General features: G+C 47.5%; 1 protein-coding gene and 1 non-coding gene across 2 annotated transcripts in view; both read right to left on the bottom strand.

The window, feature by feature from the left end:
- Window positions 1-5: 5 nt before the first annotated feature.
- Window positions 6-26,717, bottom strand: part of SEC24D (SEC24 homolog D, COPII component) — a gene marked incomplete at its 3' end in the record, with an annotated part of 59,473 nt that continues 32,761 nt past the window's right edge. The window contains exons 10-19 of the mRNA XM_039879501.1: window positions 22,393-22,531; window positions 18,903-19,018; window positions 12,310-12,434; window positions 8,080-8,271; window positions 7,399-7,492; window positions 3,352-3,468; window positions 2,485-2,655; window positions 1,424-1,520; window positions 1,162-1,307; window positions 6-185 (exon numbers count right to left, since the gene is read on the bottom strand). Of these exons, the coding sequence (XP_039735435.1) occupies window positions 6-185; window positions 1,162-1,307; window positions 1,424-1,520; window positions 2,485-2,655; window positions 3,352-3,468; window positions 7,399-7,492; window positions 8,080-8,271; window positions 12,310-12,434; window positions 18,903-19,018; window positions 22,393-22,531 (1,377 nt within the window). The remainder of the gene's footprint in view (window positions 186-1,161; window positions 1,308-1,423; window positions 1,521-2,484; window positions 2,656-3,351; window positions 3,469-7,398; window positions 7,493-8,079; window positions 8,272-12,309; window positions 12,435-18,902; window positions 19,019-22,392; window positions 22,532-26,717) is intronic.
- Window positions 20,344-20,462, bottom strand: LOC120616278 (5S ribosomal RNA). Its single transcript, XR_005656564.1, has one exon. It is a non-coding gene; the product is annotated as a 5S ribosomal RNA (ribosomal RNA).

Raw genomic sequence — 26,717 nt, forward strand, 5'->3', positions numbered from 1 at the left:
CCCGTGGATACCAAAGGATAGCAGCACAGGATTAGCCAAGCCTTACCTGACTTGGCGAAGAAGTTGATGAGGGCGTCCGTCTCACAGCTCTTATAGAGGTCGGCCAGCTGGGCGCTGCAGTTCAGGCCAAGGTTGTGAATCCGCAGTCTCCTCTGACCTCCGACGGTCGTGTAAAGCACAGCGCACTGCAGCGGCACATGTTTCCTGGTTACGCACCCGCCCCCTGGCCCGACCCCAGCTGCAGAGCCATGTGCACGGCTCAGGGACCTCTCCATTGTCCCAAGGAAGCTTTTCTATTATTTCTAAAGGCTGAACAACAGATAATAAAGGAATGACGACCGACTCACACACTGGGCTTCTACGTGGCACTGTACTGGTTACACACTTAAAGTTTAACTGGGCTGTGCACGTGTGAATATCTGCTGGCATCTCCACCATCAGTCTGTGTTTTACATGTCAGATATTACTACCAGGGATTTGGGCCCAGAAATGATACCTTCGTGTTCTCATAGCCATACTCAAGGCTCCCTTCCCTTAAAAACACACAGCTCGCTGTGACAGTGCACTTAGGTTTTAAGCTGATGATCTACACATTTTAAGAAAGCAAACGCATAACCATTTCCCCATGTCCGCGATTCACAGTAAGCAGCAGGCGGAGGTCTTCCTCCACGGATGCCAGCCTCTCCCCAGCTTTTGAGGGTGATGAACACTATGACCACCAGATACAGTTCTTCTTCAGAGTCTCCATGGCTTCCAGTTAATTTTATCTACTACAAAGCCAAACCCTATTCACCCTGGTTTGGAACACGGTAACATGCTCGACATGGCGTCTGACGTGTGGCAGGAGCTGAGCGAAGGCGCGCATGGGACTGGAGCTGACAGGGCCGGCCACGGCCGCCAGTCTGCTGGCGCCGACGACGCTGACCACGGGCGCCGGCTCCCACACAGCCACGCGCAACCGTTACTTCCCGTCCACAGCACGCGTGGCTCAGAGCAGACAGAACTCACGGCGAGTGCCCTGACCTAACGGCTTCTGCCTTCGGAGGAAGAGCTGAATTTCTTTATGGGGAGACTAATGTGGTCGATGGTGTTTTAGTCGCTCTACTGATCACTGTCAGTCAAGAATTAAAAAGCAAAAGATGGGAATACATTTTACGTCACCTGGATTAAGGCCCCACTGTCTTCACTAAGTTTGTCATCGTGCTTAAACTCCACAGTCACTGCCTTGTCACAATCGATGGCCGCCATCTCCACATCGGTGGTGTTGTTCATAAAAATTCCGCCAAAGAAATCTGTGGCTCTAAATCCTAAGGACGAGGAAAAAAGGAAATTTTGCTTCTCCTTGTTCTACTGGGCTGTTGTTAATCTGAGGAGAAAATAAGTCTACAGCAGAGACCTGAGAACCAGTGCACGTGGGGATTACCTGTGCTGGTGCGGACCCGCATTATGGCGTCAAATCCTATTTTCTTTCCAATATCATTTCTGAGGTCATTCAAGAATTGCTGGCTATCCAAGTGTATCTAAAAAAAAAAATATGATCAATGCCCACCAGATGGCAGTAAAATACTTAAAATAACTCCTTTTCTTTTCCTGATTAAAACCTACTTTATCCAGAAATTTTAGAAATGGTTTTTAAAGCTTTTTCAATTTCATTTCGTTTGCATTCTTTGGTCTTAGCAAATCCCTTAACTAATTTTTAATATAATATGTGGATAGATGATTAAAAAGAATTTTATCAATGATAAAAAAATATACATAGTGATTAACATTTGTCACTTATGTTGGGGGACACCTCATGCCCACTCCATGCTTCTGTGTGGACATACTTAAATTAGAGGTGCTGCCGGGCCCTTTCTCCTCAGGTGAGGACAGGTGACTGATCTGACCAGTAGGTCTGGAAAAGGAGCCAGGCGGGCACAGCTCAGCCTCCTCTGCATCTTCTCTCCCTGAGGAGGCAGCCGGCCTGCGGGAGGCAAACGATTCCTGCCCCTCCACATGGTAAGTTTTCGAGGTACTGGGGTCCACGGCAGAAGCCTGGAACTGTGCCCGCCTTGTGCCTGATGTAGAGCTTGTCCCAGGAGGGTGCCGCACTGCCGCACCCACACACCCACAGACCTGGTGCTGACGTTCTGAGCAGCTCATGGCTCCGTCTCTCAGCTTGGGCTCGGAAAGGACTGACATAAGAACTGACCCCCCTCACAAGTCATAACAATTGAAAATACAGTCACGTTTAAAAACACTATCTGAAATAGATGTAACACAAAATATAAAAGTTTGCCGTAAAGCGTGCTTTCCCCACCGTGGCCACTCAGCTCGGAGGCGGGGTGAGAGCGTCTGCCAGGGGGTGCGGGCCTCGTGTTCCGCCAGCGCACAAGTCCCCTTGTCAGCTGCCCACAGGGGCTCAGCTCTCTGACCCGTGGCCGAAGCATGGCAAGTTAAACGGCGCAGGACACCCGCGGGGGTGACCGGAACGCTGGCTGTCACCTGGAAGTTGCTGTACTTGTAAAGGGTCCCTCCAGTGAGATGGGGCACGAGGCCCAGGGAGGCCACGTCCACGTGCTGACTGGGAAAGAGGAAGAGCGTCACGGAGCAGCCGTGGGCCACGCAGTCCTTGGCCAGCGAGTCGTAGACGCTGGTCTGGGGCTGGAACAGCATCTGGAGGAAAAGACGCACAAGAGGGAAGTGAAAACCACTGTGCTTTGGGTTTAGGGTTTTGATTCCCATTGAATTCTGACTGATTTTTTATTTTATTGAATATTTTGAAACGAAAAGAATCTTTCAAGTGAAGCGAACTGGGCTGAAGCAGAGCCGCGGGGACGCCAGTGCCGCAGCCAGCGTGTGCGAGGCCGAGCCGTGGTGTCGCCCGCACCGGACTTCACGGGCGCCCCCCGCAGCTCCCACGAGGCTGCTGCTGTCCTCCCTCCACCCAGCCGGAGAAGCGACGTGTCTGCGGTCACGGGGCCTGGAGCTGGCTCCTAGGCCATGGCCTCGTCCCCCACTGACTTGTCCCCCACGGGGGGCCCCGGCCCGTCAGAGGGTCTGAGCGAAGCACATTCTGAGCCCCTGGAGCTGTCCACAGCCTCCCTCCCGCTTCGTCCTCTTTCTCGTTTCCCCATGTCCTCCGTTTCCATGACAGTCACTGAACACAGGTTACTCATGAAAAAAGTCTGCGAGCTTGTTTGCACGTAGGTGTATTTTGGACGTCAGTCTTTCTAGAAATATGAAAGTTCTTAAATGATTTGCGGTTGGAAGCGTTCCTGTGATGTTCGCCAGCTCCCCCCCTCACGGAGCAGGGCTCCCCCGCACCCCAAGAGCTGCCAGGCAGCTGCTGCGCAGGGGCCGTGCACTCGCCTTCTCTTTGTCCGTGTTCACCAGCTTCCTGTCGTCCCTGGGCTTCAGCTTCCCCGGGGCCTCGGCGGTGGGCAGCGAGGCGTGGAAGACGAACAGCTTCCCCGGGCAGTCCGCCGCCTGCAACGCACAGAACGCGTCTTGGGTGCCCAAGGGTTAAGAGAACCCGAAAGTAAATTAAAATAGAAGGACCTCCTGGCCACCACGCCCCCACGGTGGCCTCCTCTGCCCTGGGGCAGGCTCTGTTCTATCATTTTACAGACAGGGAAACAGGCTTTGAGAGGGTGAGTGACTCGCCCAAAGTCGCACAAGCCGTACATGAAAGAGACGATATGTTAAGTGTAGATCTGTATACCATGATGCTTTAGAAAACGGTTTAAAGCGCATGTTACAGAGGTCACCACGGTGCAGTTCCTCAGGACCAGGGGACCCGCGATGCAAAAGCCAGTCCTAGGACTCCCAGGGGCAGAGTGCCCCAGATGTGCTTTGAAGCCTTCACCGAACATGGGTGAAACGGAGTGCTGTTTCAGGGAAGGGTACAGGCATGTCAAGGTGGTGTGTGGACAGGAGGCACAGGAACTCGATATCGGGCAAGATACCAAAAGAAACATGTGATCAAGATTACGTGTCTGCAGTCCCTGAGAGGCAATAAAAGGATGATGATGTAGGCACCACGAAAGCAAAGTCGGCAGTAAGAATATTTAAGGTCTCCCTTAAGGAGCAAGAGATCACCTACTGAGCAAAATAGACTGACATTAACAGATCAGATACATTTCCCCTTCCGATCTCACCATTCTCTAATGCCGAGGACTTCCTGCTACAGCACGAAGCCCACATCCCTTTATGGGGGGTGGGGCAGGAAGGGTGGGAACTGTCAGGCAGGCGTGGGCTGCTACCCACACATGCACAGCCTTATGAAGACGGTCCTGTGGTCTGCATTTTGAAGGTAGGAAAACTGAGCCTCATCCGATGTGCCCCAGGGCACACAGCCAGTAGAGAACAGCTACAAGGCCCTCTGGAGTTCAGTCTGAATCTGTCCAGTCTGGTCTCCAACATTCTCTCGCCCTGCCACCCCCGCACCGCACCCCCCGCATGGGAAGAGTCTCGCTTTCCTGGAGCACAGTGCACACCTGACACGCCCATCCATTCCCAAAGTCAGGAATGCAGCTCTCTGTTTTCTCGGCCCGAGCTTAGTGGCACACACTCGTGCGCCTGGGTCAGCTGTAAGATGTCGTGTAAATTATTTGCTACGAATAAGGTACTTGGATTCGTGAAGAACAAGTGGAGAGAATTCGAGGTGAGCCTGTCCTAATGAGTCGCGCTGAGTGACGCTCTGCTATGCTTTGTGGAGTGGGTCCCAGAGGAGGGGTCGTAGCTGACACACGGGGAGGAGTACATGAGCTGTGCCCTGTCTCGTCTTTGCGGTGGCGGCAGTGACTGTGCTTCTGCAAGACAGATGCGCAGCACTGATAAGCAGCACAGGCAGTGAGCACGTGCGTGCACACACGGAGCGGGAGGAAGACTCTGTCCAACAGACACGTGAGTTCTGATGACAAAATCCAAGTAAAGTTTACAGTAAGATTGATGACATTAAAAATTCTGAAATTCTATGACTAACTTTTTTCATTTCTATCACTTTTATTATTATAAAAGCACTTTTTGTTTGTTTTAATTCAAGTAGCAGAAAAGGAATAAAACTTTTTTTTTTTAAGTCCAATTTCTCCCCAGCTTTTCTTGCCTGGTCCACCCAATTCCACCCAGGAACTTATGGCCCAAAATGCCCCTGTCCACCTGGATATTCTCTGTCATGAATGTGCTGTGATTTCACACAAGAGTAGTTAGGTGCATGGTCAGAACCCCAGCCACCTTATGAGCCAAGTGACACGGCACATTAATTTCTGCAGCCTCGGTTACCTCATATATGACATGAGAAAAATGGGAATTACATAAAATATTGTTGAGAGAATTCAATGACCCAGCATGAGATGTTATTCCTAATTAAATGTACATGACTGCTTCGTTAATATTACCTATGGATTCGGCCATGCCACCCAGAACACGCCCGATCCTGGCTAAGCAGGGTCGGGCCTGGTTAGTACTTGGATGGGAGACCACCTAGGAAGACCAGGTGCTGTAGGTGTTTAAAAAAAATTACCTGTGGAGTAAAACTCTGAAGAAAAAAATATCAGGGTCCATTAAAAAAATTAAGTTCAAGATTTGAAAAAAAATAGCCACATTTATTTTTTTTTTCTTTGTATAACAGCCATTCGTTTTGGATTTATAATTTTATTAACCACATACTTACAAAATATTTCATAAGTAGCAATAAAAGAAAAATCTCCTATGGCATCACATGCTCTATATTCCTACAAAATTTGTTATGTTTTTACCAAATTCTGATTGTGCCCTCGAGGGTGTCACACAGAATTAGATGAATGACACAGGTCATTCTTATTATGAGAGAGCAGGCTGAAAAAGGCTGGCCGGGAGAACCCCTGTTCAAAACTCAGGTCCCACGTCCTTTCATCTGAGAGACGTGTCGTCATTACCCTGGGGACCGGTCACCGCTAAGTCCCCACGGTCACTGCTAAGTCCCCACTCCACTCGCAGACAAGCCTGTCTGGACTAACGGCCCATTAGCTAGTCAAGACGTCTCAGCGGCATGTGATCGACTGTCCGCACACTGCGGGCCCCACGAGAAGGAAGGAAGGGTCTTGACTGTCGCACGGCGCGCTTCCGCCCGTGACTGCCCCGTAGGCCCGAGCCAGGGACACCGCACGCACCATCTCGACATCAAACGTAGCTGGAAAGACAATCTGAAGATAAATTCCCCCAACTGGTGATATACTTGACGCATAACCACTGATGGCCATTTCCCTCCAGCTTTTTGCCAAATTCTATTTATCTAGCTTTACGGTGGAAGGAAGAGCTAACTCAGAACACTGTTCTTTGGCTGAGTTAAAAGACAATGCCAGAAATTCACATACAGTTGAGTTATGACTGTCAGATTTTGAAAGTGTGTGGAAAAAAAGATACTAAGTATAAGATGCTGTGGACCGAAGTACACACAACAGAAGGCAGGGCGACGCCTTTGCTTGGGCAGGTCAGGGACTTTGAGGACGTGTGCCCGAGGGCTTCCCAAACAGTCCCCTTTACCCCGTGACAATGAGCACGTTTTATGTTTTTGTCTACTCTCTGCTTAGAGAAGGTTATTACAGCTGTAACAACTACAGCTTTTACTTGGCATCTGAAAGAACAGATGGCTGTCACGCAAACGGGGAGGCAGGCTCTAACGTGTCTTCACCTGGACACACAGGAAGACACATCACCCTCAGATGGTCTTCCAGCTCCCGCCCGCTGTCCACACAGGACGAGGCGCTCATCTCTGGCCTCCTCTGCTAATGCCTCGGCCGAGGGGCTCGCTGGCCGTGGGCCTGGGCTTTCCAAAGCGAGTCTCTGCCCCTACCCCGCCCCACTGCCTTTTTGGGGGACCACAAGTCATGAACATCGTGTCTCGTAGAACTGCCACATGTCTCCTGCCACACTGAAGAACTCAGAAGCAGGCACAGTGGACCTCACGACCTCACACTGCCTCACCAAACACGGGCATGTACTCGATCCTGGCATTCTGTGAGGCCCTGTGCAGTCCTCCCGTCTGCCGGTGACAGTCATGGGCCTTGCCCTTGCGTGTTTAAAAACCCCAAGGAAAAAGAGGGTGAAGTGGGGATTTTTCTCTTCATATCTGGTAGTTCAGATACTGCTGAAATATTTCTAAATAGGTCATATAAGGTCCCTACAGAGCCACAGGGAGGAGCTGGACCGGAAACGCTGCCGGAATCAGCCGCTCAGACGCTGGCGCACTGGGACGTGACCACTGGGAGCCAGCCGGGTTTGGCCCGTTTTCTCCCGAGATTTGTGGGCACGTGGGAAGCAGCCTCTAGCAACCTGCACGTGTTAATGAAGGCAGTGGCTCCTTCACAGGTGACACCTGCCTTGTGTGTGTGTCTGTCTGCTGATCTCACCTCCTAGCATTAAGGGGCTTCTGCTCACCTTCAGGGCCTCCATGCCGGCCCGGACGACAGGGGCAAAGACAGTCTCGTTCTCAGCGGAGTCCGCGAACATCTCGGGAATCTGGTCCAGCAAACTGTAAGGAATGCATGAGCAAAGGTGTTAGATGTTTAGCAGATCTGCAATAAACTTCAAGAAATAAATCAGTCACCTTTCCAGCCCTCTCTCTCACACATCTGGCATTCATTTCGTCCTGAACACCTTGAACACCTGAGGGTGGATCTCAGGTCATTCCTCAAGGAATTATATCCTGGCATGGTTTGGCACCGACACTTAGGATTTGGTTGGAACATTTACAAAATCACACTCTTTGTAGCTATTTGTTCAATTCACTGCATTTCTGACCTCGGAGACTATAAATTTTTGAACAGTCCTTTAGTTACTGTCATCATCACTGAATGCACTCAGCCACAGGCAGGAAATAGCTTCCTTTCATTACCTTTCCAGCAAAGAGAAGGGACTGATCGGGTTGAACATGGGCAGTAAATAAATCTCCTTTTTAAAGACAGTGGTCTACATTAAAAAGACAGAGCTAACACAAATGATAATTTTACAATCCCTGTGCTAAATCCCCTCGCTAACGGCAAAACAAAATGATGTCTGATTGAATCAAAAAAACAGACACCTGATTTGTACCTAAATTATGAAACACGTGATATTTACTTGTGAATCACAGACTGGGATTCTTGATAGTTGACAAGGAAACCATCCAGCAAAGGGACGAAGACCTCACTCACGTCGGTCACCACCATCATCTGAGGCTGGGCCAAATTACTCTTGACGTTGAAGAAATGGAGGGCCTTGTTGTATGTGACGAAGCCGACGCGGATGGCAGAAGTCTCTTCCTGCTCTTCCCTAGGAGGAGAGATAAAGGAGTTTGAGGATCCTCCATAAATTTACAGGAGAGAGGTTTCTGTCAGAAATTCAGTAAGAATACTTCTATAAAACGTGTGGAAGACGTGTTTAAAGTTTTAGACTCCTCTGAATTACTATTTATCAGATGTACACAATACTGAGCCACAGTGGTAGGCGATGCGGGATGTTACAAAAATAAGTTAAGGAAAAAATTCTCAAAATTCCAGGTAAAAAAGTTAAATAGATATATGAAAACATTTGCTCGTATTTCTTTATTCTCAATCCATAGCGTTTTCTCATAAACAAGCTAGGCTTATTACATTCTTTATAAACGCAGACCTAGAAACCACCGGAAGGTTCGGAAGAGCAAAGGGACTACCAGAAGCAAAAGGACGGCTACTCATTAGAAAGAGGGCAGCTCTTCTCATCCAGAAAGGCCTGGCTCCTCCCGCGTGGTTCTTCTCGTACACATTCTAGAGAATCCCCATAGAAAACAGGCTGATTTTGAGAGCTATAGATCATCTACATGCATACCATAAATATATAAATAAATCACATAACCGAATTGACGATATAATAAGTAACCACTGCGATGGTCTCAGCAAGACAATTAAAGCAATAAAAGCTCCAAAACTGCACCAAAAAGTAAACACTCTTTTGAGGAATTCCAGGACAAGCGCCTGAATCTTCTTGAAAGGAGTGTAAGGGCATGAGCGTCCTCGTTCAGCTCTATCCTGGGTATCTTCGGAGTGGTTATGTGTTACTGAAGTGTCTGACTCTCTCTATGTTCCCCAAAATAACACACCTGGACACTCATTACGGATTCTCTTGGTAGCTCTGGTGGCGGCTACGACATAGTGTTCAGTGGTTACGTGAAAGCCACAGAGGCCCCAGTGTCCTTGACCTTTCAGCCGAGTACAGGCTGACAGTGTCGACTCTAAACTTTTATTCCTTCTCTACTTCCTTTGCTAACCGAGGGTATTGGTTTTTCACTGTGGCCTTGACAAATGGGTGGGCATTTAAATAGAGCCTCACGACCCCTTTCAAAAGCACTTGGTAAATGTTTATATTCTGGACTCTTGCAAAACTTTCACAAACGAGAATCCTTATCCTTTGGAACCACACATACACAGACTTACACACACCCCTCAATACCCTAACCGCCATGACTCACACAGCTGACCACCACGCTGGGCTGTGTCCACGTCCCTTCCTCTCCCGGTTTATTAGACTTTTACTCTTCGACATCAAACACAGACCCATCCTCCTCTGAAACATCCTCTGATGCCACCATCCAGAAGGTTCCTCCTCTGTGAACCCCACAAATCATTTTCACTGGGCTCTTTCAGCTGGCGCGTCATGAATCTTGGGCTCTGAACCAATAAAGGAATGACCCACAGGGTCTGGGCAATGTGGGGAGCCAGGGGTTCTGCTGAGGATGATTATTGTGACGGTGACACACTGTATTTGGATGGCAAGTGAGAGCCCGCATGGATAAACTGTATGTACCTCCTCCCGAGTCCAGATTAGTGATGTCGCCTTGACAGTTTAAAATCAGCCCGGCTGGAAGTGTTTACACCACAGGAATGAGCAAACAAACCATCCAAGCCCTTGTTTATTTGGGACCCAGCTGACCAGCACACCACAGGATGAGGCCCATTTCCCAGCAAACCTGTTATTACGTAAGGTGAAAAACATCCAGCGGATCGTGAAGGGCATTTATTCTCTTTTAATAGTTAATCTGGAGTCCGCCAAGGCAAAAAGCAGAAAAGAAAACGACAGACAAGAATCTGAATTGCTCTTCCCACTGGATTTGGAACTTTGCAAGGGATGGGAAAGGAGCATCCTGAGAATCCCCTAAATTAGCGGCGTTTAAAAACATCTAATCAGAACTTCCCACGTTACTGCAAAGTATTAGTACGCATTTCCGCAGGAACATACATGCATATTTTTTAATTTAAGAAACAGAGATCTTTAAGATCTCCTTTTTGGCAGTGTAACTACCTTGTTAAATCATATCCAGAAGAAACCAAAACCTCAGCCTCTCCTTCATATTAATTCCATATAAATTTTATAAAGCACAAGGGACATTATACCAAACAATGTTTCTGTTCTTCTGCCTTTCAGTCACCGATCTTAACATCTGCCCCTATCATTTTAATGGAATGACTCTGACAGCGACGTGGAGGTCTTAGCACCTAGATGAACCAGAATGTTCCAAAATCCAGCATTTTGAACATTTTAGCTACAGCAGCACTGAACACAAACCTTCAGGGGTAGAAAACAAGAGTCTGGTCTGCACAACAGAATAACACTTCAAATCTTTCCTTTCTTGTTCCAGAGAAGACAGACAGAAAAGCCTGGAACCCTAGCGATTTCAAAGATGTTAATTTGAAGGTAAATAGTAAAGATGAGCCGATGAGTAAAGATCGTCCGGCAGATGAGCCGAGAGAGGAACGCACCCTCCGACGTTAATCGAGATTTTACAGTCTTTACAAAGACTCTTGGGCATGTTACCTGCTTTTGTTCTAAGAAGCAGGTCAAATTGATGGCAATATTACCATAAAAATATAAAGCTATACATATCCCCAAATAAATTTCAGAGGAGGGAAAAAAAACAGATTTGTTTTCAAAGGTAAAGAAAGGGAAAACAGGTATTTTGGCTTGAATTCTTGAGAGAGCTACCTGCAAATGGCAGGGAATAACCACAAGCACCCTTTTTTTTTTTTTTGCCTCTTGTCTTTTGCCAGAGTCACACATCTGCTCCAATGACATGTGAGAGTTATGACACTCGAGGAAAGAGTGTGACTCGTAACTTACATCAATAGCTTGCAAGCTCCAAGTCACACTGTGTTGAAAGGAACAGGGACTGGGGAAGGGACTAGGAGAAGAGCCTAATCTGAACCAGTGTGAAAGCTGGGAAGGAGAGAGAGACCCATTTCCTAAGGCTGGAGAATTTTCCCTTCACGCTCATCGAGCTGGAAGTTCAGATTCAGAATGAAAGCAGAGAGGTCTGGGGTTAAATGCGTCACATTCGGCAGCAGGTCCACATGTCTCGTTTCCCTGAGAATGAGGCATCAGAAACTGGTCACCAACGGTCACCGGACGCCCTGCCCACGCCCCATCGTCGACTTGCTCTCACCTCATTCCTCACTTAGAATTCAGTTTGAAAGCACCTCAGTGTTTTTAAACATCCCCACTGCTTCTCCAAACCACCCTCTGCAGTTGCATGACTTCGGCTTCACGGATGTCAACAAACTTAGTTCTGGATGTCAGAGTCACTCGTCCACCCCCTGCCGAGCACTCGGCGAGCCTCGAGGGTGGCCGGCGATGCGCCCCGTGACGCTTCCCTTTCCAGAGCAGAGAAGGCTGTGCTCGGGGGACAGGGAGGCTGGCAGATGTTGAGACTCGGGCAGACATTGGCTTCTTAGCCATTTTCTTAAGCATGCCTTCCTCTCGTGAAGGGAGGCCGTCTCCCCGCTCCCGAGTCTCGTGACTAGATGCCAGCTCCCATCCTGAATGACCAGTCTGCACCGCCCCGCAGGGGTGACCACAGCAGTGCCCTTGTGCCCTCCGAGGCGGCCAACTGCCAGGGGCCACACGGTGGAGGGGGAGGGCGGGAGGGAATCGGGCCACAAAGCCGCGTGTCTGCCATGTGACAGCAGTCCCATTCCCTGGCATCCCGAGGAACCCGCTAAACACCCAGCATCTACCGGCTTCCGCCGGAGAGCCAATGCTTTTGAAAATGAACAAGAGACCCCCCAGTCTCTCTCCTACTGCACTGCAGGGGTCTCCTTACAGTTTATAAAGTATTTTGAATGTTGTTTACACCACACCATTTCTGACCAGTTTCTTGTGCTTTGTACAAAAGATAACTCTGACTTTTTAAGGACTCTAAAAATGGTGCTGTTTGATGTATAAACAATGACCCAATGTCCTCATTAGCAAAAGATAACAATGGATCATTTGGGACCTTCTTTCTGGCCAATATGTTAACCCGGCAATACGGCAGAAGGGTAAAGAGCGGCAGTCCCTTACTTGGGCAGCCTGTCCAGCACGGTCTTCAGCTCCTCGCATATGAGCTTCACGAGCCCGTTCTTGATGTTGCTGTAGGAGACGTCGATCATGAAGATGAAGGCGGGCGGGCTGGGAGGCTTACTCTTCTACAGGAAAGCAGATGAACCGTGTAAGCATAATCACAGAGCACGCGCATTTCACATCAAATTAAAACACTCAAGCTCCTGAAGGTCATCAGAGGTCTCATTTCACAACTGGGATAGAATGTCTGTGGAACTGAATCATCTCCCAGAACATGGTCTCTGATGCTATGAAATGGTAAAAGCTGTTTATTTTCCAGGGCATGACCTGGGTCCCACCAGTGAGCACACGGCATTATGGCACGTGGCAGAGAAGACGCACTTCCGTAAAGATCCACAGGCCTTACCCCTCCATCACCCAAGGGTGGCGTGGTCTGGGGTCTTGTTTGTAACTCTCTACTTCAGAGGAAGCCGTGTTTTGGAACTCTGACAAATTGTACCAAAAAAGAGTGCACACGGTAAGTACTGCTTGTTTCTGAACCTGCAGTAAAACTTCATTAACTTGACATCATTACTTTCAATTCTCTCCCTAGATATGATTTTTTTAGTTTTAAGGATAGAAAATGACACGCTAAAATGTAATTGTATAATTTTTAAAATGTACTATGTGGATAAATACTTTCCTATTTCTAACATTCATGGTAAAAACCGGAATCCTTCGTCTTTTCTCTGCGTGTTTAACGTAAGCGCTATAACACGCAGCGGCCGCTACGCGGTGTCCGCAGCCGGCGGTCGGTCCCCTCACCAGCTGGTGTTCAAGTGGCTCGTGGGAAGTGGCTCTTTGGCTGGATCTTACAAAACATTTAGAGAAGAGAGCCATAGGTGGACACCTTAGCGGCTCACATGAGGATAAAAATTAAAGCTAACTTAATTTAAATTTATAATAAATCACAAAAATTTTCTAAAAATTGCATTTTAATTGTTATAACTATAAAATTGATGATAATATCTCCCAATTGTCTTACTGATCCATTCTATAACCACTACAAGGCCAGATATAACATTCTTCTAATAAAAGTGCCTCATTTAAAATAAGAAAAAAAAAATTACAGGACTTAAAATCATCCACCTGAAAACTTCGACTCTCTGTCACATCCAAACTGACCAACAAGGAAATGAGGGAACCCTACTGCTGCCTAAGTGAGCAGTTTGCATTGCAAGTCCCCCCTAACTCCTGCCTCACCTGATTCGTGACACAGCCTCACGCCGATTCACACCGGAAGAAAACAGCAACCATTTCTACCAAACGCAAACCTCTTCGCGGCCGAGCCGAATGCGCCCTACCACTGTGTGTGCCCTTCGCATTCCCGGCTCCGACTGAGCGTCTTCGGAGCTCCAACCTACACGGTCCGACAGAAAGCTTCACGGGGGCTTGTTTTCCACGTGCACAAACGCATTCGCCGTCCCTGTGAATGGCACCCTCTCTCCGTGCCCACTTCTCCATCCACATCGTCACCACGCGTCGACTCGAAGGCCCGGGACGCGACGTCAGCGCCCCGACTAGTCGTCTCCCTTCCAGCACTGCAGCCACCGCTCCCTCCACGTGGCCCGACCACATCTAGCCTTACGCACCCGGCACTCTGCCATCTGGCGCTGACATGGAACAGCTCCATCACGCGCTTCCTTAACCCTTTACGCTACCCGTTCCATCCAGCTCGCTCCACCTGGCCGGGCTTAGCACATGTGAACTCGCGTGAACCCGGTTTAAATGACGCCTTACAAAGGCTGCTCTCTTAAAGACCAGCCTTCCCGGTTGCACACTACGGTGACTTGGAACAAAACCGGGTCCCGTCCTCAGCCCCTCTGATCCCGCGAGTGCGGGCCCGGCTGACCGCCGGCACTGCTCCGGCTGCCGAGGCCTGGCGGTGCCGGTCCCCCTCCCGCTTCCCCGGCTGCACTCCGTCCTCCTCCGAAGGACACCCTCCCCTCTCCTCTCACCTCAAGCTCCATCACGGGACCCTCATCCACTTACTCAGCTTTAACCGGCACCTCTACGCAGGCAAACCCTCGAATATTCTCTCGTTACGGTCTCACCTGAGCTCCGGGCCAGCACCCAATTAACCAAGCACACCTCCACATTTCACATGCGGGTCCTGCCAGCACCCCACACTCGTGTCAGAAGTTAAGACATTTCTCCCACTAACTGATCTTTTCCATAAGAAACTTACAGAAAACACGATCCTCTAAAATCGTCTGGGCTTGAAATCGCATCCTCTCCATGGAGCCGTCCATCACCCTGACACCCGCTCCAGTCCACTGCGAAGCCTCCTGCGGCTCTTCTAGCTCCAGTACCCAAATCTGGACCCCCATTCCCTCTCTCCAAATTATCTTCACAGGTGGTAAAATGCACATAACACCTAGCACCGTCGCCATGCGTAAGCATGCAGGTCAGCGCATGACATGCACTCACCCTGCTGAACAGCGGTCACCACCACCCATCCCCGTAACTCTTGTTCTCTTGCTAACCTGATGCTGTCCCCACTGATAATAACTTACCGCCCTGCCTCTCTCCAGCCCCTGGCAACTACCAGTCCACAGTTTTATAATCGTCTCCGTGAATCTGACTGCTCTAGGTGCTTCGTAGGAATAGATCACACAGCATTTGTCTGTTACGTGACTGGCTTATTTCACTCTGTACTTGGCCCTGAGCATTCATCCATGCTGTGGCGGGTGCCGGCATCCTCTTCCTTTTTACGGCTGAATAATATTCCATTGAGTAGAGATCAACGCTTCTGTTTACCCGTTCATCCCTCGATGGATGCCTGGCTGCTCCATCGCTAGGCTGCTAGGACTGTGGGTGCGCACGTGTCTGCTTTCAATGACTCTGGGATATATACCCCGAAGCGGAACGGAGGGGTCATATGGTCACTCTGTTTTTGAACTTCTTTGAGGAACTGCTCTATCACCCTCATTTTGTCTTTCTTGGACGACCACGCTAGCTTCTAATACGTCCCTCCCCCACTCTTCCCCTCTCGTTATGAAGGCTGCTGTCAGAGTGACCAGCATGAGGCACTGTGCAGGTCACAGCGCTACCGCCTCTGGGGACAGGAGCCTGACCGACCGGAGCTGAGCTCAGAGGACAGCACAAGACAGAGTGCATAACACCGCGCCTGAGCCGTGAAGCAACGTGAGGATGGGCGGAGGGATGACCGGCCACCGCTCCCCCTGCCGTGTACTGTGCTCACAGCCTCCTGAATTAACACAACCACTTCAGCGGCTGGCACGCCAGACCCCATGACACTCAGTTCAGACATGTATAAAAACCTCAGAGAGCAAAGACAGGAGCCGAACCCAGGGAAAGATAAAAGAGAGTCCGTGTCTCAAAACAACGTCCCAGCTTCACCTCCCATTATTTCCCAGCACACATTCCTCCAAGCAATTTAAGTGTCTGCCATTTCAAAGTGTTTTCTGCCCAGAAGTCAGTCAAGTGAGCCTGGGCCGAGAACCTGGCCAGAAGAGTGTTTTGTTTGGCAAAGGGTTTGAAAAGCCTTCTAACCTGACTGTGTTGGGAGGAAGGGGGAATGCAGTCTCGACTCCCCCTGCCCACGTACCAGGCCCACGTCCCTCCGCTGGGACGCCCGCCTCGCCCTGCAGAAAGCCGAGTAAGTCGCAAACACCGTGGCGAAACGATTCTGCTCACCGTTCGGCATCCCCCTCCGTGCCCACGCGTCCACACTCTGCTCAGGGTTTATCCGGCTCAAATGTCACCACTCTGAATCCTCCTTGATCTTCCAAATCCTAAGTTATTATCTGTTGTTTTCATGGCACTCTGACTATTCTACTTACACGGCATTTACAGCATTTATATTTGGGTTCATATCATGATCATACACCTTTTTCATCAGGTGTCCACGTGGGAAGCATCTCGAGGTCAGGTTCATTATCTTGCTAATTTTGTTCTCCCTCATGGCACGTAGCCAAGCGTCTTGGACATGTCAGACATCCAGTAAATGTCAAAGTGAATTAAAATTAACTGGAAAAACTACATTTTCATGGTTTTAAAAAAGACTGCTTTGAAAAGAGATTTTTCATTTCGGGTATACTTTATATGCAGACATACTCTGGAAACCTATAAGTGAAAACTTCTTAGTCATGTGACAGGCTGGGGTCTTCTTCTCCAGAGAACTCGATGATGATTCTAAATGCCTGTCTACAGACCCACAGGTACTGGAGGAGGACGGGGCCCTGCGGCCACGCAGACACGGTTCTCACTCCCCGCATCGCTCTCCCTGTGCACGCCCTGAGGCTGGGACTTGAGCTCGCTAAGCCTCAGTTTCCCCATGTAATGGTGGCACTCACCATGTGGGTTCAGCTAAATGATACAATACATAAGAAGCACTTAGCACAGTGTCACACATAGTAAATGTTCGATAAATGTCCACTTTAAAATCTAAAGTTGCTATTCAGACAAACTAAAAGAACAGGGAAAAATGTGATTTTGTAATTCTTTTTAACTTTGTAGGGTATTAAAAAATACACATACAAATTAAATAAGCTCTTTTTCCTTATCTAAATCCCCACGGCAACTATTATATTTTATTTACACTTTAAATTATAAGTAATTTTGAAGATATTTATAGCATTTTTTTTTTTTTTTTTACCATGACTCTCGCTTGGAATAATAAAAGCTCTCCAAAATGTAGACATTTTCTTTGGTTCCCTGCCAGCTAGGTGAGCTTTCCCATCAATTAGATATCTGAAACACGTCCAGATCACAGAGACTTTTGTTCCCAGAAATAGATCTGACTCTTTGCTGAAGTTTCTACTAAAAAAGCATAAAACCAAGATAACGTGGCCTTTCTGGCAGAGAATCCGGAACCCAGAGCGTGCTTACAGTTATGCTCCGGTTGTAAAGATGAGCGAATGAATTCCCATCACCAGTTATGATGGCTTCATTACATTTAATTAGGATGTTTATGTTCTGCCTAATCATTCTTCTTCAGACAGCAGCAGTCAGGAACAAACTGTCCCAAAGTAATCAGTACTTTAGAGTATGTGTTGTGCCTGAAATAAAGCATTTGTACTAAAAGTTTCCCAAACTATGTTCAAATGTTATAACGTTTTAAAATAATAAAGCATTAACCTTTAATAACTAGTTCTATATAATGTAGTAAAAATAAACCACACGAAGCACTAAAATAAATGCAAAGTTATGTTAATTGAAAAAAAATTCAATCAAATGAAAAAACCTCTAGTTAGGAAAAATGTCCTTTATAATTTATACTGAATACCTGGACTGGTCCCCCAGCAAACGACTAGAAAAGAACTCTGTGGGTCAGAACCAGTTTCTGAACACTGGGCATTAGCAGGCATTCAAAGGAAGGCAATGACGACTCTGCTTCAAGTGTACACGTGGTACTTCGAATATCAGCGGAAGTCTGAACTGATACCCATAGAGATGTCTTCAAATCACTGAAGAACTGTAAAGCCCTGCAAGGTACCTGTGATGATGTCGCCATCACTATCACACAGGAAAAGAGAAAGAGACATTCCTGGGAATAGTCACATACCTAAGAATTCATTCATTCACTCATTCACAAATTCTTTCATTCCACACACATTGACCACCTGCCTCCCCTGTGCCAGACACTGTGGTAGATGCCATAAATCTAGCTAGGACAACGTGCTTGTCCCCAATGATATCAAAATCTATGAGGAGGGAAAACATATAAGAAGATTTAAAATCCATGGAGATAATTGCTAAAACAGGCACATGGACCAAATTCTATGGGGCAAAAAACCTGAAGATTTAATAAATAACTAGCATAATGCAGCCAGAGAAAGTCGTGCGCACACACTCACACAAAATAAAATCTCAGCCAGGTGTCAGAGAGCAAGAGTCCGCCAGGTGAGGCCCACGGAGCACAAGAGGGTCCCTCGTGTAAAAGCGGGGAGCCTCCGAGGGAGAGATGTGTTCACGGTAGGGGAAGAGTTTGGTACAAACGGAGACAGCTGAGGTGGCAGTCGGGGGCCCAACAGTTGACAGTCTCAACGGCAACTTAAATTTCAGAATCTCCTATTTTAGATTACGGCAGTGGGGGAGTCTCGTGGCTCCTGAAGCACAGGAAACCAGGGGCCCGGGGGCTGAGGGAGTCTCAGGGACTCTGAGAGCTTTCAGCTGTTGGAGAGACAGCCAGAGTGGAGAAGGGAGAGGCGGAAGCACGGCGATGGTGCCACTGGCCATGCAGGCTGAGCTTTTGCCTTGGAACGACTGACAAAAAAATATGGCAGAGGCGGCATTAAAGAACCGACCAGCAACTTCCAACGTGGCAGAGACATGAAAATTAAATTATTGCTTTCTATTTCTGGCACTACTTTTTCATTTTTAAAAATGATGTCTGCAGTGGGTGGTTTGGCTCTTCCGTCATGTTAACGGCCTGGAAGGCTTGATCCGTGTCTTAGACATTTCTATACCTGCCATGGCCCCACCAAAATGCTCTGTTAGTGAGTCAAGAGTCAGTTCTTTACATGTGAAAGCTGTTCACATGTACTTGGCATCAGCGTATAAACACTTGAAGTCCTGGGAACACTTACTCTGCAGTAATCCAAAGTAGCAACGTATTCGTAAGATCCTAGAGATAACTCTGGCTTCTCGTAGTGGTCCAGTCTTCTTCCCATGTGGTCCAGATGTTGGAAATAGAATGGCGGGACTAATAAAAACAAAAGAGGAAAGAATCCTTTGTTTTCATAACACAGACAATTTAATAAGTTCTCAAAATTTATCGTGGGAGGAAAGGAGTGTGAGGGGGAAAAAAGTATTTTAAAACTGGAATGTAGTATATTTTAAATATCCACTTTTGAAAAAGCATGTCTTAGAAAGAACAAGGGTTTTCTAGAAAACCCTCTTGACCCTTCTACCAGTTACTGATGACAAAGAACATTTATGATTTGGACCACTGTAGAGGGACAAGATAAAAGTACTGGTGTTCTGAAGCTGTCACAACCGAAATTTAATTACCTCTTTTAAAGGGAATTCTGGCTTTTCTAACTATTTCCATTTTCAATACACCTAACGGAAATATACCTTGGTTATCTGAACTATAGTGTTAATACAATACTTATTACCCTTTGATTAAGAGATGTCTTCAGCCATGGCGACTGTTTAAAGTTTGGGCTGCAGGGTGCAGAGGATTGCTGTATTAGGGAAAGACTACAGCACTGAGATCTCGGCTGAGGACCTCTTAATTTGATTCAAATGTCTAAGGAGGTTCGTTCTGGTAGAGACCTGGAACTCATCCAACAGCACAGGAACACTTATGAGTCACACACCAAACACTTGCACAAATATGGCCTGGTATCTGTGAAAACGAACCCCCGTTGCCTTGAGATTAATAGGGCTGGCTATCGAACCACTGACAACAGAAGTTTTCAGAATAACCAGCAATGCTCTGCCTTTAAGCATTTCACACACACACATTTTTCATTTGTGAAACCACAGAAGTAATGCCTTTTTGTTTTAAAACCAGCAACTCAATATTCTTCGTTTTTAGTTGTGAACTCACGTGACTGTTTTCTTAGGTCGATCAATGACACTTAATTTTTCTATTTCCTTACCATATCACGGCCACTTCTTTTGAAATAAGTTTTATAAGACTTGTCTATACATATGGACTTGGAAAATTCAACGATGTCCTGTAAAGACTATGGAAGTGGGAAACTGAGAGTCTCAGCAAGTCAACAAGGGCCCCAAACTGCTATTTCTACGCTCAGATGAGATGAAGGATGCTGTACTGGCTGTTTTAGGATATACGGTAATTTCTACATAGTTTCCATAATTCATTTGCATTCACCATCTGCATGTAACATGTGGAAATATTTCCCTTTAAAATTAACTAATTTTATATGTTAGCATTTAATATCTTTCGTGTTTTTTTGTTTTTTGTTTTTTTAGGTGAGGCAACTCTTGGTTGACCTCGCAGATTGCCAGGACTTTGTCATTTTACAATCCTTTATTTTTATTTATTTATTTTTTTTATGCCTACAGCACCTGGTCTTCCTAGGTGGTCTCCCACCCAAGTACTAACCAGGCCCAACTCTGCTTAGCTTCCGAGATCAGACGGGATCGGGTTTGTTCAGGGTGGCATGGCTGTAGACATATCTTTCGTGTTTTCTAGATCAAAATTCAAGTCATCCAATAGATTACGCACTGCCACATGACACCTGTCTTCCTGCATGTGTTCTGGTATCACATGCTTCCCACTGTGCAACCTCTGGACACTTTAATGGAGAGAGTGGAACCATGTGACCAAGCCTGCTGGGTTCCTTCTAGCTCAACAAACCTGTCTTCTTCAACCCTAAATGAAGAACGTGATATAATCTGAGGGAGTCTGGCTTCCTTGTAGGGACAAATGTTTGGGCCTCGAATGAATACTGGAAAACGAACACGGCAGCTCCCTGGGAGTGGGTACTCAAGGAGCGGGGTTCGCTGTGCAGAGAACGAGAAATCTGAGTGTTTCTCCACCGAAGTGGCTGGGACGCTTAGGGCACGAGGCTGACACTTTGGGTCTAAGTCCCATGAGTTCACACGCATGGAAACCCCAGAGGTTCCAAGCAGACAGGTCCTGGATGGACTTCTGATTGTCTTCCTAAGAACGCTGAGGGCTTGGGGTGGAGACGCGGGAGCGCGGTGGAGGCATTGATCAAAACGCTCCAGGAGAGGCCTCTGCCTCTTCATGACACTTCCCCCCCGGACGAAGGCGCAGGGAAGTGAGCTGTCACGGGTTCCCGAATCCAGACCCTGACTGTGTGGCAGCCGAGGATGTGGCTGCAGAGTTCGCCAGGACGACAGCAGCAAAGGCCTTCGTCAGAAAGAGCAGAAGTGCGGGGAACCAGCAGAACCGGGCCTCGTGGTACTGCCAGCTTCCACTGGGGCCATGTCGCGGCTGCAGCGAGGACAGAGACGGCCGGAGGGGACTGACACGGCCCAGGAGGTGAGGCTGGAAACCAACCACTCCATGCCCTGAGGACTGACCACGGGGCTCCGTGACAAAGCCTCGCGATGCCAGCCTCAGCTCTCGAGTTGGGTGAAGCCACGGAGCATGGGAAGGGGCAGGAAACAAGGAGACAGGCACCGCTCGCCCCCCGGAGAACATGGATGCAGTGACACAGGCGGAAACCTGTGCCTGAGCTCCTTTCAGGGACAGGCCAGTAGCCACAGAGGACGTGGCTCCTGGGCAGAGTCTGGTACGTTCTTCAGATCTAATGACCTGCAGGAAGCGTGGCCACAAAGATCAGGAACATGCAGAAAACTCAGGCCCTAACGACCATCACGTGGTTCTAGAAAAACTCCATGAACGTCAATGACTGTGGGGACATTCTCAGCCTGAGTATGTGCTTTGACATCAAAGAATGAAAAATACAGACATGTTACACGTATAACGAATGTAAGCACTTTGAGCAAGCTCGTGGTTTTTTCCACCAGTAAATTCATACTGGAATGGAGTTGAACATGCAGTGAATCTGGGAAGCCCCCTGTATCAATGTTTCCTATTGGAGGGGGAACCATATACATGTTAAAATCCTGAGTTACCCCTCAGCTTGTCCTAAATACCGATGAGCTCACATTCAAGAATAATTCAGAGGAATGAGGAAAGAGGCAAAATCTCTCAAGGTTGTCATCTGTGAAGGTAGATGGACATGGATAACCCATAAATAAAGGAAGGCTCTTCTTTGTAATGCCTCTGGGGAGAAACAAACTGGAAAATGCTCTGCTTGGGACACCCAAGCCCCTCTGAGGCCGATATAAATGCACGAGCCCCACGTGGAAGTTGCCGTTGCTTATGAAACTCAAAAGTAGGGAACTAATTTTATCTCCACTATTTATTTGCACGAAGGCTCAGCTGGAGGCAAAATGAAATTTCGCCTCGTTTACAGAGGCGCCTGGGAGGTCTCCCGTCAGCGTTCCTCCGAATTACTCTTGAATGCGAACTCGCCAGCATTCTGCAAAAGCTCAGGCGCAACTAAGGGCGTCAACACGTCCTTCCTCAGCAAAGCATAACGTGTTTCTCTTGCCGGCGCCACTCACCGTCGCTCACGCAGTTGCAGAAGCCACACTGGAACCTCCGTCCTCCCTCTATGAACTGCATGAATGGGCACATGTAGGCTTTGCACCTGTTGCACCTGACCGGCCCGGTCTCTCCATGGTTCACCAAGTAAAGGGGAGTCTGCAAGAAGCAAGTGCAGTGAGAGACAGCTAGGCCCAGGCCTTGGAAGAATTTCAGAAACCCCATGTTAGAACTGTCACTTGAAGTCTTCTGAAGGCACTCGTCACGGACGTCCTGACAGTTCGTGTTCGCAGGAGAGTAAGGCTGCCTCTCGACAGCGCGTGAATTCGAGGCTCTACCCAAACAGAAATTCATTGAAATGGCTACCTCATTTATAAGCACACGTGAATACACGTAAGTGTATTTGTGTATGTATATTTACCTCTATGTCTGTGAAGACAGAGAGAATGTGAGGAGGTACTAGTACTCAGTAAAGCTTACATTGAAAAGGTCCTGAACACCTTGTGTCACCACCTCCTTTCCTGTGTGTTCGCTAACTATAAAGACAGAACTGGGTCTGACTTTAAAAGCTCTAGTTTGCATAGCCATTTAGACAGTTCCATCAAAGTACACAAAACGTTTCTTCAAGAATGCAGCTATCTGCAGAACTAGGCGATAATGTTCGCTTATTTAGGCAAAGAGGCCGCCCCTGCCTGTTCTGTTACTTTATCCCTGACAAAATGGTTCACAAAGTGCTCTCCATGAGGCTGGCCACGCTTTGCTATTACTGAAAAAGTAAATATTTCAACTGCTTCTTCCTCATAAACATGCGTAAAAGCAAGACATATCTCTCGTACAGCTCGACAGCGGAGAGGCTCAGCCTTAGGTCTTCTGGCTCTCAGGATAAAACCACAGAGACTCTGCTTGTTTTTATAAATCTCCTTAAAGATAACATTTCTAGAAAAGCTTGAGAATTACAGGGTTTGGCACTTCGACTAAATTTTTCTTTAAAGAACAAGATGTAAATAAAGCACACTGCTTCTCAGCAGAGCAGGAAGGTGGTGGGAGGGGGGGGGTGGTCAGAAGGCCATTTTCTGCTCATCTCAGGAAACCGAGATGTACCGTGTGTGCCTGCCCGGATGTTCAGCATGAAAACAAATCCACTGCTGAGGTTTCAGAAGTGAGTTGTGAGGTCACAGAGCAGGGGCAAAAACAAAAAACAAAAAAAAACCAGGTTTCGTGTAACAGAGAAAAGGACGGGGGTAGAATTTTCAGGAAACTCGGCGTCCCTCCCCACTGTGTGCCTCTGCACTGCCCTCTCCCCGCCCCTCGCCTCCGGCAGACAGGAACGGGCTGCACTTCATCAGGTACGGTCTCTTCCGTCCCTGCGTGGGCTGAGCTCTGGTGCCCCACTGGGCCGGCTGTCACTAGGATAAGTGCAAATTCACACGCAGGACAGAGCCCTGCGTCCTACGGTAACGCGTTGTTATCTATCCATACAGAACCACCTTTCCTCGCAAAACCACTCCGCTCAGGAGAGAGTTATGGTTTGGTAAAGTTTGAGGCTTGAGTTTATACAGGCGTTTATTTATATAAATAAAGTAGCTAACTTGTCACTGTAAAAATGATCTAGAAGGCAGGGAATCTACCCTTCAGGAGATTTCTGATACAATCTAATGGTTAAAAGCTGAGAAGTGTAGTAGATTTTTAAAACTCTATGAATTTGGTTTAAATACACATACATACTGACATATTGACAAATAGAGCATTTTTCTATACGAACTTTTTGTTTGAAAGGTATAAAGTGACAAATGTTTGTCCTTTTTAGCAGGGAGTGAAAAATAATCTGAGGGGATGAAAGGCAAGCAGACAAAAAGATGTAGGTTTAGGAGGCTTACGACAACAAATGAAGAATTAGAGGAGGAAGTCAAAGAACAAACACGAAATGATAAGGCAGCTTTTTCTGGGTCAAAATCTGACGATCAGCTATGCCTTTGGTTGCTGACTGCCCTACAGCTTCCATCTCTGAGACCAGGAGATGCTTTCAAGAGTTAAACTGGATGAAGTCTGCGATCTGCATGGACTTCAGTCAAGTCTACTTTTCTTACCCTTTTATTTTCAGAGAGTTCAAAGGCAATTATCAATGCCCCGAGAGGCGTCACGGGCCAAATATGATGCAATGATTCGCTAGACAAAGCAGAGGCAATGCAAGGAAAACCAACCTTATTTTTACTGATATGACTGACTCCGAGGCAGGCCCAACTAAACGTACTGTGAATCTGTCGGCAGCTAGGAGCTAAACATTCCGGACCTGGCAGATTCAAACTTGCAGAACTGAAAACGAAAGCCTCCTAATAAACTAGAGTTGAAAGATGACTATATTTAGGCTGTGAAGCACACTCACATTTTTCCGTCTTCATTCTTATGGAAACGGGGTGATGGATAGGTAAGTATGGTCTTCGCACAATCCAGGTGACAGCAAAGAATGTTAAAAGCTTTTTAACTGTTTACATTCTCTCTGGGCAACAGGATGAGGGTAAAATGACACCATCCTGTTTCATCTCTCGGGCCTTGCTGAAAACCATGGGGTTTTCTTTCGCTCTCTCCAGATGTCCGCTTATCTGCTCTATGGTAGTACGCATGAGCTCAGAAAAAGCTCATCTCGCTTTCCTTCTGAGTTCGACTTTACTGTATACAGCTTTAAAAAAAAAAAATCAAATTACTTCCCAAAAAATTCCCCTCAAAAAGTTGGGTTTTTCTTTCCCTTACAAGGACATTGTGCCATATTTACTTCAGAAATATTTTCAGATTGTATCATTTTGTTTATAAAAGTGCTTTAATCTTTTGGCCTCTAGTGTATTCCTGCCCACTCCCTTTCTGTTCTTCTCTTAAATGGAAAAAGAGAAAACAGGGAGACTGGCTCCAAACTGTCCTCTGGCAGCTTGCGGGCCTGGGCCGGTGTGGTGTGAGCTCGCAGAGCATGACAGTACGGAGGGCGAGGAAGGAGGGAGGACGACATCGCTGGAGGTTTGTTCGCATTTTTAGATCACCAGGGCTGCGCCAAACACTAGATGGTGTTGATTTTACTTAAGGTGCTTTAACTGAATGAAATGTCTCTTTTTCTGTGCATGTATAACACCATGGCCCACAGGCAAGAATATAATTCACTGAGAAACTAGGTTCAGTGTGAAAATGAAATAAATGATTTAAAAACAAAACAGAATACTTCTGGTTATTTTTCATGTGAAGGAGTAGACGACGAGATGTATCAATCGGTAACTCCCTGGCACTACTAATGCAGTTTAAAAAGTTTTCTTGTTTGAATTCATCGCCAGTTCTCCACGTCTTTCTGCTGTTCTCTCAGGTAACTTGTAACATCTGCACGGCCAGCGGTGGGGGTACTGTCAGGCGGGCAGAAAGACACCAAACGCAGCAGCACACGAAGATGCAGCTGAAAGCTCACGGAAGGACAGAAGATGCCTGGGAAATCATGGTTAACGAAGGTTCTCTTTGGCATAAAAGGCGACGCTACACTGTTCTCAGGTGGTATTTCCAAAGCAAAAGAGATGCTCACAGGGAATGAAGCGCAAACCCACAAAGACGCGGCGTGGGGGATTTTGACAGTCCGTACCCTGCGTGTTTGCTTTGGCAACCAGATGGCTGAGAAGCACACGCACTGCTGCGTGCTCTGTTTCAGAGAAGTGCTGAAGAGCAGAAGGCGACCGAACGTGGAACGCGGCCACCCCAGACCTGGACCGCTGAAGACGCGGTCACACAGGTCCAGCAGGTGTCGCTGCGCAACTAAGAATCAAAACTACGCAATTTCCTCAGTGAGTAATGAAAGGGTCAGGGTGATGGTGCTGCGTCCATTTTAACTCTAATAATTTAACTCCAATAACATTTAACTGAACTTATGTCAGCTATCACCATCACAAAATTTAAAACCCTATACTTTTCTTGAAAAAACTTTAGCAACGGTTAAAAACTATTCGAGGTGAAACAAAATAAGATGAAGCAACATGAGAAAACAGGCTATTTTAAGCATAAATTGTATAGAAATTACAGAATGTAGCAAGTTTACTGAAGATAATAGCCAAGAAAAACTTATTTTAAGAGTTTCTATCCTCCGCCCACTTCTCCTTGACTATATTTAGGAAAGCAGGTCTTGCTGGGACAGGCAGCCCGGAGGTGCGGCAGGAACCGGCGTCGGAAGCCAAGGACCCGAGGAGGTTAATGCTCCTGATGCCCGGTCCCCCCGCGCTGCCCGGGCCCCCTCCTGCTCTCCACGTTCTCATTCGGTCTGAGCTGAAAGACAGGCACCAGCAGCGCACTGTGAAGAAGGAAGGACTTCGTAACGCTGCACCCA

Source organism: Pteropus medius, unplaced genomic scaffold (assembly GCF_902729225.1).
Source record: "Pteropus medius unplaced genomic scaffold, Ma_sr-lr_union100, whole genome shotgun sequence".
Lineage (NCBI taxonomy): Eukaryota > Metazoa > Chordata > Mammalia > Chiroptera > Pteropodidae > Pteropus > Pteropus medius.